This window comes from Meleagris gallopavo, chromosome 6 (genome assembly GCF_000146605.3).
Source record: "Meleagris gallopavo isolate NT-WF06-2002-E0010 breed Aviagen turkey brand Nicholas breeding stock chromosome 6, Turkey_5.1, whole genome shotgun sequence".
Taxonomy (NCBI): Eukaryota; Metazoa; Chordata; class Aves; order Galliformes; family Phasianidae; genus Meleagris; species Meleagris gallopavo.
The window spans coordinates 22,917,448-22,936,692 of record NC_015016.2 but is presented as its reverse complement, the minus strand read 5'-3'; the positions used below and the strand labels follow the sequence as shown (position 1 = coordinate 22,936,692).

Genomic DNA, 19,245 nt, shown 5'->3' with positions numbered 1-19,245 from the left:
ACAAAAAAATTCCTCAGAATAAGGACACAGATCAGGGCAAGCAGTGCAGACACTGATTTTTAAATCTTTACTTTTATTCTAAAAATACAGGTGGATTGCGAGGGAATAACAATATAAGGAAAGTTAGCTGAAACTACAACATCAGAAGAGCTGTAGATGAGTTTGAAATTGCCAGTATTTAAACTCAAAGTCTCTGCAGAATGCTTACATAACCATTCTGCTATTTTTAAGTAAAAAATCAGTTCTGAAAAATAGTTCAGACCATCTCCTTTCGATTACTTTCTGGTGTTGGGCTGCTCTAAGATGATGAACACCAATGAAACTAACATTCACAAAATGTTCTTGAGCAGCTGTAGCTTTATAAATATCTCATATACACTGTATTCTTTTCGTACTGGATCTAAAAGACAGTATTTGAATCACATTTTATTATCACAGAAATGACAAAATTAATTATGCTTTCACAAAGAACAAATTCCTCCCTTCTCTCAGCTTTTTCTAACTTAATTCAAAAGTGCCATTTTCGACAGTGCAGTCACTTCAGTGGTATCTAGAAGAACATCAGAAAATAAAAAGAAAGAAAAACAAAGCAAAACAAAAAACAGCCCCTAAACTCGTACTTATTTGAAGTATACCTACAATTCTACATTGCTGTGGGGAAAAAAAATAATAATTCTGTCATCATCTGAGTTTCCCCAGCTCTACTCCCAAAGCATTTTTTTTTAACAGTTCACAGAACCACAGAGTGGTTTAGGTAGGAAGGGAACTTAGCTATCAGCCAGTTCCAACCCCTCTGCCACGGGTAGGTAGGTGGTTTCACTGGATCAGGCTGCCCAAACCCCATTCAAGCTGGCTGCAGCTACATCTTCTCAGGCAACCTCTTCTTATGCCCCACAACCCAGTTCCACAGAGATAAGCGAGTTAACATTTGTAAGAGTGTTTGAACTGAAAAAAGTAAACCAAATACAATATGCAAAGAACGGCTACAGACTCTCAGCCATTTAAGTCACAATATTATGAATAAAGTGGTATAGTAAATGCTCCTGTAGGTCCACGTTCCTATTTTTCCCAGAAAATTTCTTGGTTCGTAAGAGCTGCAGTGACAAAAATTTTAATGCCTCCAATGGGAATAAGTCATTACTCTGAATGCTATTAAGGGATACATACAAAATGTGTTCATACTAGAAATCAGAGGATAAAGGAAGAGTACATGTACTCACACAACTAAGATCACATACAGATACTACAAGCCACTGAGGCTCATGGGAGCCAAACGAAGTCAATTCATTATAATTTATGGCAAGATTTACATACTGCTGATCTCCTCTTGCTACGCTTCTTATTCATATATTGCTATCCTCCTGCCAAGTGTAGCATATAGAAGCATTTTTATTTTACATAGTGTAAAATTGAATGCATGAAATCTGGTAAGATTTCAATTTGCTGTATGCAAAGTTAGCTCCCTTATCATACTGCAACATACTTCCTTTCCCCCACAACATATGGTGATCATACACTTAATCCAAACCAATGACTAAATGCTGGCAAGAGAAACTATCTTGCTTTTTAAAATGCACACTCCATTTTAGTTTTGTTTTGTGGATCTTTGCTGTTGTTTTTTTAAACCCCAACCAGACATCCCTTTCCCATCCTCACAGTGGTACTGCCACTTATCTGACTCCAGTAGGAGTTAGCTAGGCCAGTAACATCTTTACTTTCTCTCCTTGTCTCTCACGCTTTGTATCCACTTTCTATCTGTAGACAGCTGAAGTAAAGGCTCACTGCCACAAGAAGGAAAGCCCTTATTCAACCTCCCCCTTTTTTTTTCCTTCTCTGAATCAAGCTTTACGGCCACTTATATCTTCCGCAATTACACTTCTGATTGCCTTCAGGATTTTGAAAGAAATATCACATAATTATTCTGTATTAATTATGGCATAACTTTGTTGTTATCCAGAAGAGCCATTCATGATCTCTCTCACCCTCCTCCTCAGCTTTGTCTCTCATACTTATCAGCTGAACTTAACAATGTTTTCCATAATGTGTAATCATTTCTGGGAGCACTCTACAAGAAGCATGCAAATACAATACCTGAAATCAATTGCATTGAGTCCCAGCAGCATACCAGCAAGCATATTTGCTTCTTCACCAAGAACAATTGCTCCATCCTCATAAAATCTCCTTCAAGAAAAGAAAAAAATACCTCCATTAACACTACTTTGTTTCAAATAATGATTGTTTTCATGGTTAACAGAAAATTGAGAAATCCAGTTTAAATAAAAACAATCCATGTGAACCCCAGGGGCACTCATACTTAATTTCAAATAAAGCAAACCGATAGACTGCACAATGCAGAACACTGTAATTTAAAACTTCAGACAGAAGATGAATTTATAACATCACCCCTAATAAACAGTAGAAGAGGATGGACAAAATGCAAAGAAAATGACAATACCTTGTATTTTTCTGTTGAAAGGATGAAATCGCATTCAAAAAACAAATTATTCCATGGTAACAAAAAAATAATAGTTCTAGTTACACTACCTTTCTTCTCCCAGCTACCAAAGAAGCTACTTCCAGACTGAAATGTTCCACAGGACAGCTAAATAGGGCCCTCCGTTGCCATGTATGGTTTTGTGATAAGAATTTGTAAATGCTAAAAAGACGAAATGCAGTCTGTTCAGCGAAGTATCATTCAGATGATTCAGAGAGATCTCAAGTTGGCTGTATGGCAGACAACCAGAAAAGATATTTTGGGTCTCAGCACCTAAGTCTGTTTGGACTCCATAGTAAATGAACACTGCAATAAGCATGCTTTCTAACATTCCCTTGTAGTATGGAAAGGAGATGTCCAAGACTTTGGATGCTCCACAGTGGAAGCAAGAAATCTGAGAGACGTCCTCTGGGATGATAACCTTAGTCTTGGAACTAGCATCCCTCTGATGCACAGATTCTGCTTCCTAACCCTTGACTTCAGGCAAGATAACAGAAGGCTAAAGCAGAAGCCTATCAAGGCAGAATACTGAGCTAGATGGACTTCAAAATAAGTTTATTTGCAAACTAGAAACAACGCTCCCAGTACAAGTAAACCTTTCAACTGTTACTTCTAAAATCACTGCCAGGTAACAATCCATACTGTGAACAGTAGCTTGTAAAATGGTGCCTGGGTAGCATTCAAGCAAAAAGATGCATCGCATAATTTAAACACTAAGATGTTAGCTTTTTCATTTCTCAAATCAGCTACAGTAATCCAGCCAAAGCTAAAGTCTCCTTGGAAAACTCACAGATCCTCACTCAGTGCTGTAACTGACACAACACAACAGGAAAGACTGTGTGCTTTAACCTAAGACTGCGTTGACCAATTTTTTAGAATAAAAATTGTGCACTCATGCTTAATCCAACCCCCTACCAAGTGTAACATACAGATCCAGCATTAATAATGAACTGTTTCATTGAAGTACTAGGCCTAAAGTCACCCACCTAAACAAATAGCAAGATTTAAGAGCTGGCAATATGACAGATGCAGTATTCCACATGCATACGTGAAATACACGCAGAGTTTATATATATAAGCACTAAATACGCAGCACAACCACAATGCATCATTTAAAAATGTAAATAAGTTGGCAAAGCACCACCAAAAAAATCAAGCCACTTAATAGGAATCCAAAATACCACATGGGAAAGAGAATGCATCCGTTACTGTTGGTGGATCTAAATCCACAGCACCAAGATTTCAAAGTGTAACTATTAATTCTAATAAACATATTTTAAATACTATTTCAAAACAAAAACTGCATATATTATGTCAGCAGCACAAGAAATTGATTCCTAACTCTTTAGCACTGAAAGAAAATCCGATCATAAAACATCAAATTTGATCAAACATTAGTTTGAAACTAATAAAATAGCTAATAAAATAAGACTGCTGTTATCTCCTAGCAAACAAACTGCATTATCAAGCAGGTACAAACTACTACTTCACTATGTATGTTCTGATCCCCCTCTTCCTCCTCATCTACCTCTCAAAAACCCGAGTGACTCTTCCGTTTGATGCAATGTAAGTTAATTTCTTTACCAGAAATCTTTGTGTTATCAGCTTCTTGTCTACTGTAAACACAAGCAAACATGGAATAATAAAAAAAAATAAAGATAGGACTGGAAATTTCAGTAGAACAGTATGTTTACCAAACTGTGTTTCAAGGTCATCTTAATATTGGGAAAATAAACTGAGATCTGTGGAAAAATATTTTGAACAGAAATAATACTCCAAATGAACAGAAGTTCTTACAGAGTATATATTCTTCACTATGTCTAAAACTTTTTCAGTTCAACATAAGGTTCCACAACTCATGCAGACTCAGATGTTTCCATCACAAAACAATAAGATGTTGCTGTTACAGGATGAAATATTACATAATAAATTGATACACTACCTACAACCAGTCCAGAATGGTGAAAATAATTTCTGTCACAAAGCATATTCTTATCTGTAACAGCTTTTATTAGCAAGTGGTACAACAAAAACCTGTTGCATGTTTTTCATATTACATCACAAATTCTAGCTATGTCTGACCATTATTTCTGTTCTGCACTTCTCAAAAGCTTCCTGGAATTCCCTTCCTTCTTTCTCCAAGACGAGTTCCCAGAAGTCTAAAAAACGTATTTTTAATATATTGAGTCTTTCTGACATCAATACGTAATTTTGAAATGACTTGTATTTATTTTATATACCTTCAAGTGCAAGGACCTGCACCTGGGTCAGGGCAATCCCAAAAATCAATACAGACTGAGGGAAGTGGATTGAGAGAGATGAATGGATGAAAAATTTAACATGAGCAAGCAACATGCATCTGAAGTCCATAAATCCAACCGTACCCTGGGCTGCAACAAAAGAAGAGTGACTAGCAGGGTGAGAGAGGTGATTCCTCCCCTCTCTTTCACTCCTGTGAGACCCCACCTGGCACTCACTACGGCCTCAAGCAGTGATGCGTCCAGCACAAGAGAAAGTGTCCAGAAGTCCAGGAACACTGCTATGAACACAGGCTAAGAGTTGGGGTTGCTTAGCCTAGATGAAAGAAGGCCCTGCGGAGATCGTAGTAATGCCTTCCAATGCATAAAGGGGGGCCAAGGAAAGATGGGAAGGGACTCTACCACCGTGTACAGACAATGGGTGGTAAAAAAGTGGTAATGGTTTTAAACTTAAAGAGGGTAGATAAGAAAGAAATTCTTCACTACGAAGGTGGTTAGTACAGGACAGGTTACTTGCAGAAGCTGTAGCTTCCCCGTATGTGGAGGTGTTCAAGGCCAGGCTGGATGGGACTTCTGAGCCCCCTGATCTAGTGGGTTGTGATCCAGCCCATGGAAGGGAGGGTTGGATGATTTATTGCTATCACGCTTCAATTTCAAAACATTGTTCCTTCTTTTGAGAGGTTTTCTTTTTAACCTTTCAAGAATTACAAAAAATTTCCACATTTTACAATCACTAAGGGATTTTTGCAATAGCAATTCTGCAGTTTTAACCATGCTAAAAATCTTAGAAATTGATACTAACTCCAGATGTCTTTCATTAGGTTACATCTCTTCAACCCATACAAATTAAGTGCAGTATTCACTTCCAAATTTGAGTCTCACACTTCAGCAACAATCACTGAAATATTGCAGAAATAAAAGTCTTAGAGACCTGGTTGTTTTGAAGTCTCTCAGAGCTGTGGAAATGTATTCAGACAAATGTTTTTCCATAAGTGCTACTCTGATCCAGGCTCGACCCTGCAAGAAAAAGCAGATATCAAATATTTAAACATTACAGACCAAAACACTTAATTTTACATCTGAAACTGACTAAAATTGAATTACATGGATGACTTGATCCTGATTATCAAAATTACCACTAAACAAAATTTGTTGTACTTCATTACTGCAATAATGAAAACAAAACGTAAATTCTTACAAGTAAACTTTGTGAAATAAAGTTTTCCAAAATTTGGACTTAAAATTTCTGTCAACACATTTCCAGCTTTTTCAGTATGGACATCCAAAATTCTTCCCACGTGCATCTTTAAAAATGTAACACTCCTATCTGTACTAGTTGCACTAATTGGCTTTTTATTACTATTATTATGTATCATGGAGTTTTTCAGAGAATAAATGAAAGTTAAATTAATGTATAAGCATAATTGAAAAAGTAGCTTTGCATCTTATTGTTTATTGAACTTAAATATCCCTGAGTACTGCACACCCTGAAGATTTGGGAATTCAGAAATATCTTTAAAATAAGTCTCAAATGCAAGCAATACAATTTCTGTATTCTAGGATGTGAATCTCTCTAGAAAGTATCTGGAAACGAGTGCATAAACTATAAACAAAATGGAAAGATAATAAGGTTAGAAGAAAAATGACATTTCTACAATTTTAACCTATCTTTGGTAGGCATGCCCACAAGAATTTAATTTCTCTCAACTTAATGCATTTTCCAAAAATTAAACAAGCTAGAAAACATGAAAGCAATCACTTTATGACATACAATATCTAACGAATAGAGAATTTGAGATTTATCCTAATGAATAACAGAAATTTAAAAAGAAGCATTCAGATTTAAGTTTTTGGGGGTATTTTTTAATTGTTTTTGCTTTAAAAACAAAAGAAATATTTACTAGGGTCTGTATATCAAAAATGAATTATTTCAAATAAAGAAGAATATCACAGGGCAACTTTAATCACATGTTCCTGGGTTTTTTCCTTGGTATAGAATTGTGAGCTATACTTTACACAGAAGAAAAGAGAAATACTGCAGCCAAGCTGACTTTTTTCTTCCCTACCTTAGCTCTAGAAGAACCAACATTCTCCATGTTCTCAATACTGCAGATGGAATTGTGAGAGACTTTTCGGCAAGCCACCCGAATGTAGTCCCAAAAACTACGAGTACTTTCATAGCCAAACCAGGTGATCTGACCTTAAATCAAAATACAAGAAATATAAAAATATGTGAAGATTTATGAACCTTCTTCCCCACTTAAGATGAGCATAATTCAGATCCTTCCCTGTGTTTCCTATACACACCCTGCAAAGACAGCATTTTATGCTAGCAAGTCCACTAATTCCCGAAAACTGGCTGCACGGTGGCAAAAGGAACTTGCATCATGGATGAAAACCAGTGTGAGAGGTAAGTGTGAGGCTTTTGCCTTTGTGCCTGTATTTGGTCCTTTTCTTCCTTGTCTGGACTCTATGGTAATACTCAGAATTCTACATAGGACAGTTTACTTACAACAAAGCACACACGATTGTGAGTTAAAACCATGATGACAAAGAACAGTGAGTTTTGTTCTTCATATGCATGCATAGGCACGCATGCAAAAAGAGCAGCCTTTGCTGTGGTAGTGTTATCCTTATCTTAGGAGTTAATTTGGAATTGTTTCATAACGTGCTTTCAGTGGAGGAGAAAAGATGAACAATCAAAAAAGTTGAGCAGTCACAATTTTCTTTACTTAGAATACACACACAGTACACCTTGACAAAAATGAATTGAGCAAGTCAACATCTCTTTTGGAGTGGTAACCAAAGCTCTCTCATTATTATCGCTATTATTATTTACCGCTTGGAAAGTGTTACCATTAGAAATCTGTTTCATGCAAAATACATTTCAGAGGTAACACTGAAACTTAACAGCACACAACTGCAAACAGAATGTAGAAGAGTAAGAGGAATGTTGCCCTCCAGTAACTGGCATTATTGCATATTGGCATTTGGAAGTGGCTCTGAGCAGCCTGGTCTAGTGCTTGGTGACCCTGCACACAGCAGGGAGGTTGCAAATAAATGATCATCATGGTCCTTTTCAACCCAGGCCAATCTGTGATACATGCAAAAACTTTTATTTGTATAAAATAAGCTCTTATTTTTAGGCTAATTATATTTCACATCTTGAGTTGTATTTTCCTGAAGCTTTACTAATTTCTCAGAAAGACTTTTAATTCTTTTGCTTGTTAGAAAGTTCAGACTTCAAGAAAGAACAGTACACTTTTTTGCATGGTACTAAACTGACACTGCAAATCATACATAGTAAAAATAAAATGCCAAAATACAGTGCCAAGAAGATGTGTACCTAGTACAATGTAGCTAGCACAGCCAGAGAAGTGTCAAAGGTTGACCTCAGCAATCCTAACAAATTCAAGGTTTTGCTTTCTTCCCCACTAGAGGATACGTACAACTTGACTGTGTGACACACCTGCTCACTTTGCCGCATTTACTAAATACCAAGCTTGATAAAGCACATCAAAAAAACCACAAACATACCAAGAAAAAACTAGAATAAAGAAACTCAATATGCTAAAAGAAAAACAAAATCCCAGTGTGCTCTAGCTACAGCATATTCAGATTTTATCAGCTCTAAGGACTAAAATAAGACAGTATTCACAAGGTAACTGTCTATGAACTTACTATTTTTGCTGAAACATCATGTGCAGTGGACAGTGTAATTCAACACCATTTTAACATCACCAAAAGCTATTGATATTTTTTGTATTCTTTTATCATATTAGAAACACTTCTGCCCTGAGGATTGTACCTGCAAAACTGAATGCAACTTAAGTGTAAAGGTGTCTTTATGACAGTAGTTCCAGCCCCAGCTAATAAAGGCAAGCATATCACACAATAACTTCTGTGATCTTTTCCACACTGCACTGGGTGCAGAATATATTCTGCAAAAAAAAAAAACAAAAAACAAACAACAAAACATATAGGTCTTTGCCCTATCATTTTCCGAGGTTAAAAAAACATATTCCTCTACAATGGAAATACCTACCAGCACACAGCATTTCCTCGGCTTACACTGATTAGTAAAGCAAGCTGGTCACAATTACAATATATTTTGGCATAGCAGAGGGCTGTGGTCTCACAAGCAGCTTTACACAAGAGTATGACTCTTTTTGACTTCAGAAGAAATAGCTTTCACTTGAAATTCGCAGCAGGAGCAGGACCTTTCATTAACCAGGGACTTCTAGTTTATCCCTGTTAGTTCACAACTTGCCTACACTCTGGCAATCGACACTATCTTAAAGAAAAGCAAGATTTAAGTGTACGTTTTGATTTCTGCTGAAGTTTGTAAGGAAAGAGTAAGTTTCCTGTAGAGTCCAAAGCTGTTTCTACTCATTCACAGTCCAACTTCAGACCAAGTTCTGCAGTTGCAAAGCAGTAATGATTAGGATGCTCTAAGGTACAGGTAGATTTTCTCCAAACTTTGTTTAGTTTGCAGAAAATGTGCCCATTCTGTAAATAGTCTGAATACAATTTATTAGTAATAAAATGGCTTGTTGCTCCTTCGAAGAATTTTCATGGTACATACTCTTGTTTTAGGCCTCTAGAATTAATCATTAAAAATTTACAGTAGTTTATAAACCCAGTCCACCAAGACAAATAGATATCACTTAAGATTCTTCTCTACACAGGAGAAAGTAGACACAAAACGCCCAAAGAACTTCCTATTTCATTCTAGCCAAAAGCAGTAACAGGGTCACTATGTGCATATAAATACTAAACCTAGTAACAAACGCTATTATTCTTAGAACACATCAGCATAACATTATCAAATAAAGGGCCATCACAGCTTGGAATTCATCTTTTTCAAGACAGCAGTGACTTCAGTACTTCCTTAACATAACTTTTTCACCCCTGTTATATCACCACCTCCTTACCTCTTCTGTCTAGAGATCTGACTCTCCCAGGATGGGTGGCACTGCAAGATGCAACTTATAGAATCATGCTTCCTCTCCTGAGACGTGGGCCTACAAGCACAAGTTCTCTTCTACAGACCTAATTCATACCCTTCCCCCTTGAAATTTCTGCTTATGCTTTGAAGATATTACTAGAATTCATTGCATTTTAATACAAATTATATTAATATTCACTGCTTAAAAAAGAAAGAGACCCTGTGAAATAGCAGTTAGCAGTTAGTGACTTTTTTGACCAAAAACAAAAACAAAAAAATAAAATAAAAAATAACATATAGGAAGGGATAAGATGTGCACTGAAGACTTAGAAAAGTCTGCCACTGCTTCAGAAATATTTTTTCAATAGTTCACACCTTACTGTGAAGAAGATAATGTCAAAACTAAATAACATTGACATCACTTTGTATGGCCAGTTATCATTATTGGCATCAGACTACAGACAACATGTTTTGTCAAATGTTTAGTATAAAGAGAAAAGAAAGAACTAACACATCTTTCTTTTCACTCAATCAGCACTGACCACCCTAGGGGCTTACCAGTCACTGGGAGTTTTCTAAAAGGAAAAAAAAAACTCAATAAAATCCAGTCACTACATGTTAGGAATAGCATAGACCAAAGAGACAGAAATAAGCAGCTTCTACGGATAATTGTGGCAGAAATTTGTGATGTATTTATGATACCTTCTCAACGTATGTACAGGATAAAAGAAACGAGGAGTTGTGCAAGTGTTGAAACAGCACAGTAGAGCCTACCTTTTTGTGACATTATAGTATTAATGCAACATAAGTGCACAGATGACAAGCACACAGTAAGTGTGACATGTAAAACATTACAAGCCACAAGCAAGATGCACTGTATTTCATGTCAGCAACAGAACCTTGGTTATATACTAAAACTACTTCTAGGCATGCATACTGGTTAGAAGTTAGGATACAAACACATTTGTTGAAAGGATATTTAAATAAAAACACAGGGAGTCAACAAATATATACATGTGACAATAGTTTTCAGAAATATGTCAGAGGGGATAGCTATAAAAACTTGCAATTGTGTTAGTAGTTATTTGCTAACTCAGTTGAAAACTAAAGTAGTAGAAAAACACAGAAAAACATCTAGCATTTTGATTTAGCAAAGCCAGCATATCACTTTAAATTGGATTCAGGTTTTCAATCAGCTAGGATATATCTGCGATCAAATCCCAGGTAGTGCTACTGCACAATTTTTTTTTATGCTCCTACCACATCCGCACTAAGTATATTTACTCAACTCACCTGACAAAAAGGACACCAATAAAAATACTTGAAAATTCAATCTATGGCAGCAGTGAATAGAAGAAGCCACCAAGATAGCTAAAAGATATGGCCAAATCTCCACAATACCAGAAGATTAGGAAAGAAAAATTTCTGAACAACTGCCTAGGGAAAAAGCGATTCCTGAAATCAGCCGCCTTGCTTTAGAGATGATCAGATACATACACATTTGTGAGATCTCCATTCAGAACTATAGCTCTTGTTCAGACCGCAGACATTAAAACACACTGTGCATCCACCTACTACTCTGCTGTATTATGAAACTGTGAATTCTTAATCCTGAGAAGGAATAGAAGAGTAATTGGTCACCTGTCCTCTTTCCGTTACTCCTCTCCTGCCCCTTGAAGATCTCCAATTGCTCTGGCCAGTAATTAGCATCATATCTTGCCAGAAGACATTCCACAAAGCTTATTGTAAAGACAAGAAGTACTTATGCTTCACACTTCAGTACGATGTTGGATCTGCTCTGCATTCATAGTAATTACTGAAACAGCAATCACAGAATTGCTCAGGTTGGAAAAGCCTTCAAGATCATCAAGACCAACCGCAACCTGCTCATACTGCCCTACCTCTAACAGCCAGCCTTCTGCTAAATCATTTCCAAATCCTCAGCCTCCTGGCTCTTCTGCTAGAAGTGCCAACTGTAGCAACGTGAGCACCATATTCAAACAGGCAGAAAAGCAAGGACTTTCCCCACAAACACTCTTTTTTAACCTAAGTGACTTAGATGTGGGTGTTTATTTAGTAATAAAATGAGATTGGCATAACTACAGCAGCTCGCCCAGGAGAGATGTGAATGCTGATTCAATGCAGCTATCTGTTCATGAGCTATAAAGGACTTAGGGCATGTGACACCAAAATAATTCCATACAAGGTAACACAGTGAGTAATGCTCAAAAAGTTGGCCACCTCTGTTCTACCTTGCAGTTATGTGTGCAGTAAGGATGAAAGCAGCAGTCAGGAATAGGCAGCTGTTAGAAAAAGCAGTCTGAGCTCTCAGCCTGTTTTTAAATTACCCCAAGGAACAGAAGAAAGTGTTTGGGTAAGCATTAATTGTCTTTGTAGGGATTGAAAGCCACTGACTGCCTTCTGCTCTTTAAAGTGGAGATGTAATTATTCCTGTGCTGTGTAATGCTGTATGTGTACCTGGTGCTCCCTAGACGTCCTCCTTCCTCACCCACTACTGATGGAAGATAAGAATTGTTATTTACCATGGCTTTATGGAAGTTAATGTCTACAAACTCTCAAATCTGGACCATTTATTTTATGATACTGCCACGGGATTACCCTAACAACCCTGACAGAATGGAGCCATTTATGTTACCATAGACAAACATATCATGTATGTTCTGCCTGCCTTAAAACATTTTATACGACCCATTGCAATCATCAGCCTGCTTTTAGCGTGCTCCCACTGACACAAAGCATGCATGCAAAACATATTAGTCATTTCCATCAATAAAGTGCAATTTCTTTCAAGCCCTGTGTTGTATAATATTAAACACTCTTAACACTTGAAATGTCATGTACCTTAATGTCAATTTTCCCTTCAAGTTTTTAAAGAGTAAAATAATTACTGGCAGTATCTAGCTTAATAACAAAATATTCCCCAATTGCAACGTGACACCGGAGTTGCTGCCTCTTTCCCTATATTTAACTCCGTAAACTTCCATCGCAATCTGAAGACTGAAACAACAGTGCTGCTTTTTGATTCTCCTCATTTGTTATTTGAAATATTATTTTATTTGCAAATTCCATTTGCCTGTAACCCATGTGCCAGTTGTCAAGGCTTCTCTGTACTGTCTGTCCTGAATAATAAGCGGTGAAGCAAACAAGTTTATTTGGGATAAATAAATATATAAGCAAATTGTATAATGATTTTTGCTCAAATATCACTGAAGTTAGGTTGGGAGGGGGCAGTCAAGTGTCAAGTTGTTAAATATCCATAATCGCTCCAATAATCTTTGTCACTGCGTGACAAACACTATATTCCTACCCCACTGTGTGATTTCTTTCCTTCTCTGACAGAATGACAGCAGGTAGTAATTGTGCTACTCAAATGTCAGCCTACACATAACACTGTTCACAAAACTTACTTATGAATATCAAAAAAACCAGAAGAATGAAAAGGAGTGGATTGTCATATTACACATCTATATTTAGATGATGTCCTTTATAATCCTCAAATAATTTCAGGAACTGTACACAGAACTGAGAAATGTGGAGAAGCTTCTGAAGTCTTTTCCTAGTGGCTGCTATTGCTAAGGAACACTCTGTCCTTTCAGCAAAGCAGCTTCCTCTAGAATACTCAGAAAATGCAAACAGACATTTTCTTGAATTGGAACATCTGACTCCGATACCAGAGGAGAATCGACAACTGACCTTTCTCAAACGCAATTTAATCCAGATCCATTACATTTACATCTCAGTAGTAAAAAAAACAGCTTTGCTGCAGGGGAAGGGGAAATGACTTAAACACAGTGTATGCAAAAGCAGAGAACAAAAGGAAGGAAGGGAGAAAGACAAGGAAGCAGCACCACAGACCAGCCCGCTATACCTAAAAGCAAAAAACACTACAGTTGTCTGTCAGTCCCAGAACACAGCCTTATCATAAAGCAGGAAAGTAAGCAGAGCTCAGTACCATGGCAACATCCAGTTCCTTCATTACCAGCCGAGAAGGCTTCCAACACAAACAACAGAAACACATATGATAAAAACTGTTTCTTGACTTCTCCGCAGCAACGTAGACCATAAGAAAGATGGGACAAGCACACAAAGCAATGGGACAGGCACACAGAACCAACAATTCCATTCAGCGTTGAGGAGCTTCTATGCACTGATAAATGAACTCTCACAGCAAAAATGTCACCAAAGAAATACTTTATTAACCTACCTTTCAGTCGATGACTTAGAATCTGTTCCAGAATGGCTGCAAAATTATTAAATTCAGGAGAAGAGTCATCTATCGTCTCAAAGCAGGAACGGTCAATCAAGGTCTTGACTGAAAACCTAGAGCAAAAGCAAGGTACAGTCACAAACAGTGTCCATAGCTGCTGGTCCTCAGTACTGGGACAGTAGTTTGTACAAAACAAATGAACAAAAACCCAAAAAACTACATTGCTTTTGAAGTTCAATTAAAGCAACACACCAAGAAATAGCATGGAAATACAGTCATCACCACTTGTCTTTGGCATAAAGCCTTAAAAACGACAAGAGAAGATAACACAAAATACTTTGTAAGTAAATGTGAGAGGACAAGAAAATAACTAGCTGAAATATTTTAGAGAAGCTGGAGAAAAAGCAGCAATTAAAGGCATTCAACACCAATTTACTTGACACTTCCCTCAACAGCCCTTTCATTCCTAAAATCCATGCACAAGAATCAGAAGTATAAGCTTTACTCTGAGAACACTTGAATTTTATCCTAAGCAAGAATAATCCAAACATATTATAAAACAATGCATTGTTCTGCACTTGTCTCTGTGCATTAGCTTGGACAGGTTGATTTCCTTGTGAATGCTGGTAATCTCTTCCCAGCATCACATTAATCCATTGTTAAGTCAGAAAAGCTATCAATTTAAATGATGTAATATTTGAAATTGGAAAGGCTGCATCAAGCCACTGTCAAAAGAAAACAAGAAGCAACTAAATACAGCTACATTCACTAATAGCTACATCCACACTTACACATCTTAATTTCTATTCAGAAGAGGACAATTTAAACCCCTAGAAACATGACAACATGCTTTTCTCTCGCCATTTCCATTTTATTATAATTGGTTTTTTCTTTCTGCTCCTTGTTCTTCAGTTTTCAGTTTCAAGGCAAGTTTCACGTCTTTGACATGTCTTCACAACTTTGAAAGTAATACATTTTTGAGGTGTCTATCGTTGCTTTCTGCAACAGCACGTATCTGTACTAATGGAGCCATACTGGAGCCTGAGGACATCGTTTCACCACACCTGGATTTTGATGGTACCAGCTCAGGAAGTTCTCGCTCTGCTCATCCCCAGTCCTGTGCCTGAGCACACTGATAGCTGTACCATGCCTACAGCTTTGCACGGCTACTCTGGTCTGCACTTTTAATACTTGAGAGCAGTGGAGAAACTCTAAAATACAGATACACTCATCACAGACATGGATCACGGCACCTCAGTACTGACTATGGCACAGGCACTGAAGCAGCATACAGGGCAGGAACGAGGCTCTTTCAGCCAGCTGTACTGTCTTCAAATGCTTTCCACTGTAAAAGCAACTTCCCTGTAACCCTAGTGCAGAGAGCACAGCTTCCTGATGCCTATTTACAACATGAAACTGTCCCTAATTTTGCTCAAACTGAATTGGCATATACATAGTCCAAGAGTTTTGATTCACTATAATACATAAACTTGTGAATAAAGACTCTTCATCCTACCCCTCCTGCAGGCTTCTGCTGTAGCTGCAGTGGTTCTGGCAGGGCAGAAATCAGGAGGAAAGAGCGTGGGGGAGGAAGCTCCTTCTGCTGTGCCAAGTTATGACTCAGTTTTGAAGTCCTCCACTTCTTTAACCACTTTTAAGTAGGTGAGAGACAAGTACTCCCATGAGTAAATCTGTACCTAGTAAGTGGCATGGCTATTATCATTACTTGAAGGGCAGTAATGATTGCTTTCTCAAAGCTGTACCACAACTAGGGACTGATTAGAAACAAGGGTCCAACAGCTCATCATCATTAATGGCTATCTTTTTAAATGCTTGCATTACTGCCACCACCTCTCTTTAGAAGTATTAATTTTCATCTCTCTGTTCTACACTTTCATTAAAATCTTGAACAAGCTTTACAGCTAGAGCGAGTTTGGCTGAAATTGGCTTTTGAGAGAGCTGCCAGGTATAAGTGTGGACACCTCATTTCTACAGATCAGGGAGACAATGGCGCAAGTAGGCAAAAACTGAGCAACTGGAAACATTCTGGGGGTAATTTAACTCAGTCATTAAAGTCTCACATGTTATGTCCAGTGTACAGCTCCTCAAAAGAAAGCCCACATTTTTTTGCTCTGTTACCTAGAACGACTAGGGGACTAATGGGAAAGAAAAGGTCAAATATGAGGTACACATGAGCTATTAAGAAACAACGTGCAAGTAAACACAACAGAATCAAAGGTTCAGGATGAGCAGCATTCTTGTTTTTCTTTGTTGCTCCCTACTCCATGCTCTCTTCTACTGGGCAACCACAATGGCACTGCACTCTGGAACAACAGACTACACACACTGGAGAGAGTAACAGAAACTGTTCCTAACATGTATAAAAAGCTAAGGTGACTTGAAAACAAACTTACAGCGCTCTATGATGAACTACTTCGGTGAGCTGCAGTGGCAGAGGAATGATTTACTCCCCAAAACTACTGCTCCCCTGCAACAACAGGGTTTTGACTTCTGTTGGTTTTCATTTAGTTTTGTATTATCTCTCCCCTCCCTCTCATTCCATTCAGTAATAACCATTAGAGAGATTCCAATACCATTACTTCTAAGTGATCTCTATGATGTTCTCAGATCCCTCCATATTCGTTTCTGTCACAAAGGCAGTCCTGTTTGAGCCAAAGAAACATACAGAAACAGCAGCGTTCTCCAGCCTTAAGCAGAGCTTCTGAAGCATTCTTGATTACAAACAATTTACAGAAATATCTGGGGAGTAGGTTCCTCCACCACTCATCAAATTCCTTGGATAATTCCAAACCAAAGCCGAACCTTTTCTGGCTATATTCAAACATAAAAAGCACTTTTAAAGACATATGATGCACCAAGAGGGCTTCTGGTCAGAAAAGGAAGGGGAGTAAAAATTTAACTGCTGCATGAATGTTACTTTCCATTATAGGATTCTGATCCTTTCCGTTTCCAGATGAATGGATGGATCTCTTCAAATTTAATTTGTTTGTAATCTGGGAATCAGTGTAAAATACTTGTAAGAACATAAACTACTAAAGTAGGAAAGTCCCCAGGATGATAAATGAACATCCCTTATCTTGTAGAATACTGATTGTATGTAAAATCCGACAGTTGATTTAAGGGTCAATGTCACTGAGACACAACAGTTCTTACACGTATCAGCAAAATCATCATTTCAGAAACCTTTTTCCTGCCAGTTGTTCAATTCTGCAACAGGATTCTGTATTTATGCTAAAAGCCTCACTTCCGAGGCCTCTCTCTGATTTTCTGGTGATTCTGTTTTCACATGAATCTTTCATCTGTGAATCTGAAGGAGGAACAGATGAAAACAAAATGAACGACCTCCAAATCCCAGCTCTACATCGGAATATATAAGGCCTCAAAGTTTAGAGACAAAACGTAGGGAGAAGGACAGATTTTAGAACCGTATATTGCTTATTCAAACAAACAAACAAACAAGATAGAAATCACTGCAATTTAAATCACCGCTGTGCAGTCACCTAAGCACAACCACCTATTTTCTCATACAATTAGTTTGGGGAAGCTATCATTACTTCCCATGGCTACATTGCTACCCAACACTTTACTAAAAACCATCTGTTCCTTCCAAAATTGTATATGTAAGAAACTACCCACAATGGCATGAAGAGTCAGATACCATTGCTGTACGAAAAGACTAAAAGCCTTAAAACCTGTTTTAATAAGTTAATAAATAATTTAATATTTAATAAATTAAATAGAAATCTGCTAAATTGAGCCTTTGACAAAAGAGCACATTAAATTTTTAGAGACTGTTACCAGATGGTAATTCAAATGAATGTCTTCCTTCTAACCTCTCACTTTCACCAGGTAGCAAGTAGTATCATCCAAATATAACTGAACCAATTTATCAGAGCAATTTTTACCAAGACTATCTCACTGCCAGAAGTTTTGGACTGAAAAGGACTACTGGCACTTTCAATATTGATTTGAACATTCCTAAAAAAAAAAAAAATAGCACTTTTCAATAACAGCAAATGTGTAATAATTACAGGAAGACAAGAAATATTTGAAACATTTTCATTTAAACTGATGGAAGAATAGAAACAAATGTATGCATTTCATCATAAAAAACGCTTCCTTATCATCTTATTCAAATCTTAAGCTGTCTTGACAAACTATCATCTACAGGATTTGAGAAGATACTGCAAAATTACAGTTTTACTGAAAATAATAACTATGTCAATTGTGTTTTCTGCACTTCATGTGCTTGAGTGAATTCTGTTCGCTAAACTTCTTTAAGTACGTCACACCATGACAAGTACATGGAAGAAATAAACTGAATAATGAAGTGTAACAGCACAGCCTGCAAGAGTCTCCCTTAAACAAGGAGGGAGCACAAAGTGGCAAGATCTGCAGAATACAGGATACTCCCTTAAAAACAATTGAGTACATCCTGCACAACTACACTATGACTTGACTAAACTTGTTTTCCCAAGCCTGTGGCTTGACAATATCTGTATAGGAACAGCAAAAGTTGCAGCATTCAGTTGTGAAGACACACAATGCTGGTTCACAGAACCACAGAATGGCTTGGACTGAGAGGGACCTCAAAGTTTACCCAGTGCCACGGGCAGGGCTGCCTCCCACCAGCTCAGCTGCCCAGAGCCCATCCAAGCTGGCCCTGAGCGCTCCAGGGATGGAGCACCCACAGTCTGGGCAGCAGTGCCAGTGCCTCACCGCCCTCTGAGTGAAAAATGCCTCCTTAACAACTAGCCTGCATCTCCTCTCTTTTAGTTCAAAGCTGTTCTCTCCTGTCCTATCACTATCTGCCCACATTAAAAAGTCGGCCTCCTGGGTACGCTTAACAATTGTGAGAACTGTCATTGCAGCTCACGTAAGACTACACAAAACTTTCTGCCTTAAAAATCTATCAGCTGAAACAAACGGAACGGCATCATTGATATCAGCGCGTTTGGGTGTTTCAAAGTTTGCTGCGATGTAACGGGGCAGCACTGCGCGCTTGGAAACGCCGTGTGAGTTTCAGCCCCGCCAGCAGCAGAGCGCTTACAGGGAAGCCGCAGGACGCGCCGCTAAGCGCGGATGAGCTCAGCGCTATTGGGCTAACAGAAATTATTTAACGCAGTCGGTCTCGCGCGTCCCGGGGATCTCCCGAGGCAGATTTCGGGGACAAAACCCCCCAGGGCGCAGCCTCTGCGGTACGGCGCTGCGGACGGCCGCGCTCCTCGGAGGAGCCGCTGCGTAACTCCGGCACGAGAAATCCCCGCCGCGCGACGGCCGCTCGCCCCGAGGCGGG

At 38.2% G+C, this 19,245-nt stretch overlaps 1 protein-coding gene across 1 annotated transcript in view; it reads right to left on the bottom strand.

Moving 5' to 3' along the window:
• LOC100548957 (RUN domain-containing protein 3B-like) overlaps positions 1 to 19,245 on the bottom strand; it is a 21,351-nt gene that overhangs the window by 1,710 nt on the left and 396 nt on the right. Inside the window, exons 2-5 of the mRNA XM_031554037.1 lie at positions 13,926 to 14,167; positions 6,819 to 6,952; positions 5,684 to 5,769; positions 2,092 to 2,181 (exon numbers count right to left, since the gene is read on the bottom strand). Of these exons, the coding sequence (XP_031409897.1) occupies positions 2,092 to 2,181; positions 5,684 to 5,769; positions 6,819 to 6,952; positions 13,926 to 14,167 (552 nt within the window). The remainder of the gene's footprint in view (positions 1 to 2,091; positions 2,182 to 5,683; positions 5,770 to 6,818; positions 6,953 to 13,925; positions 14,168 to 19,245) is intronic.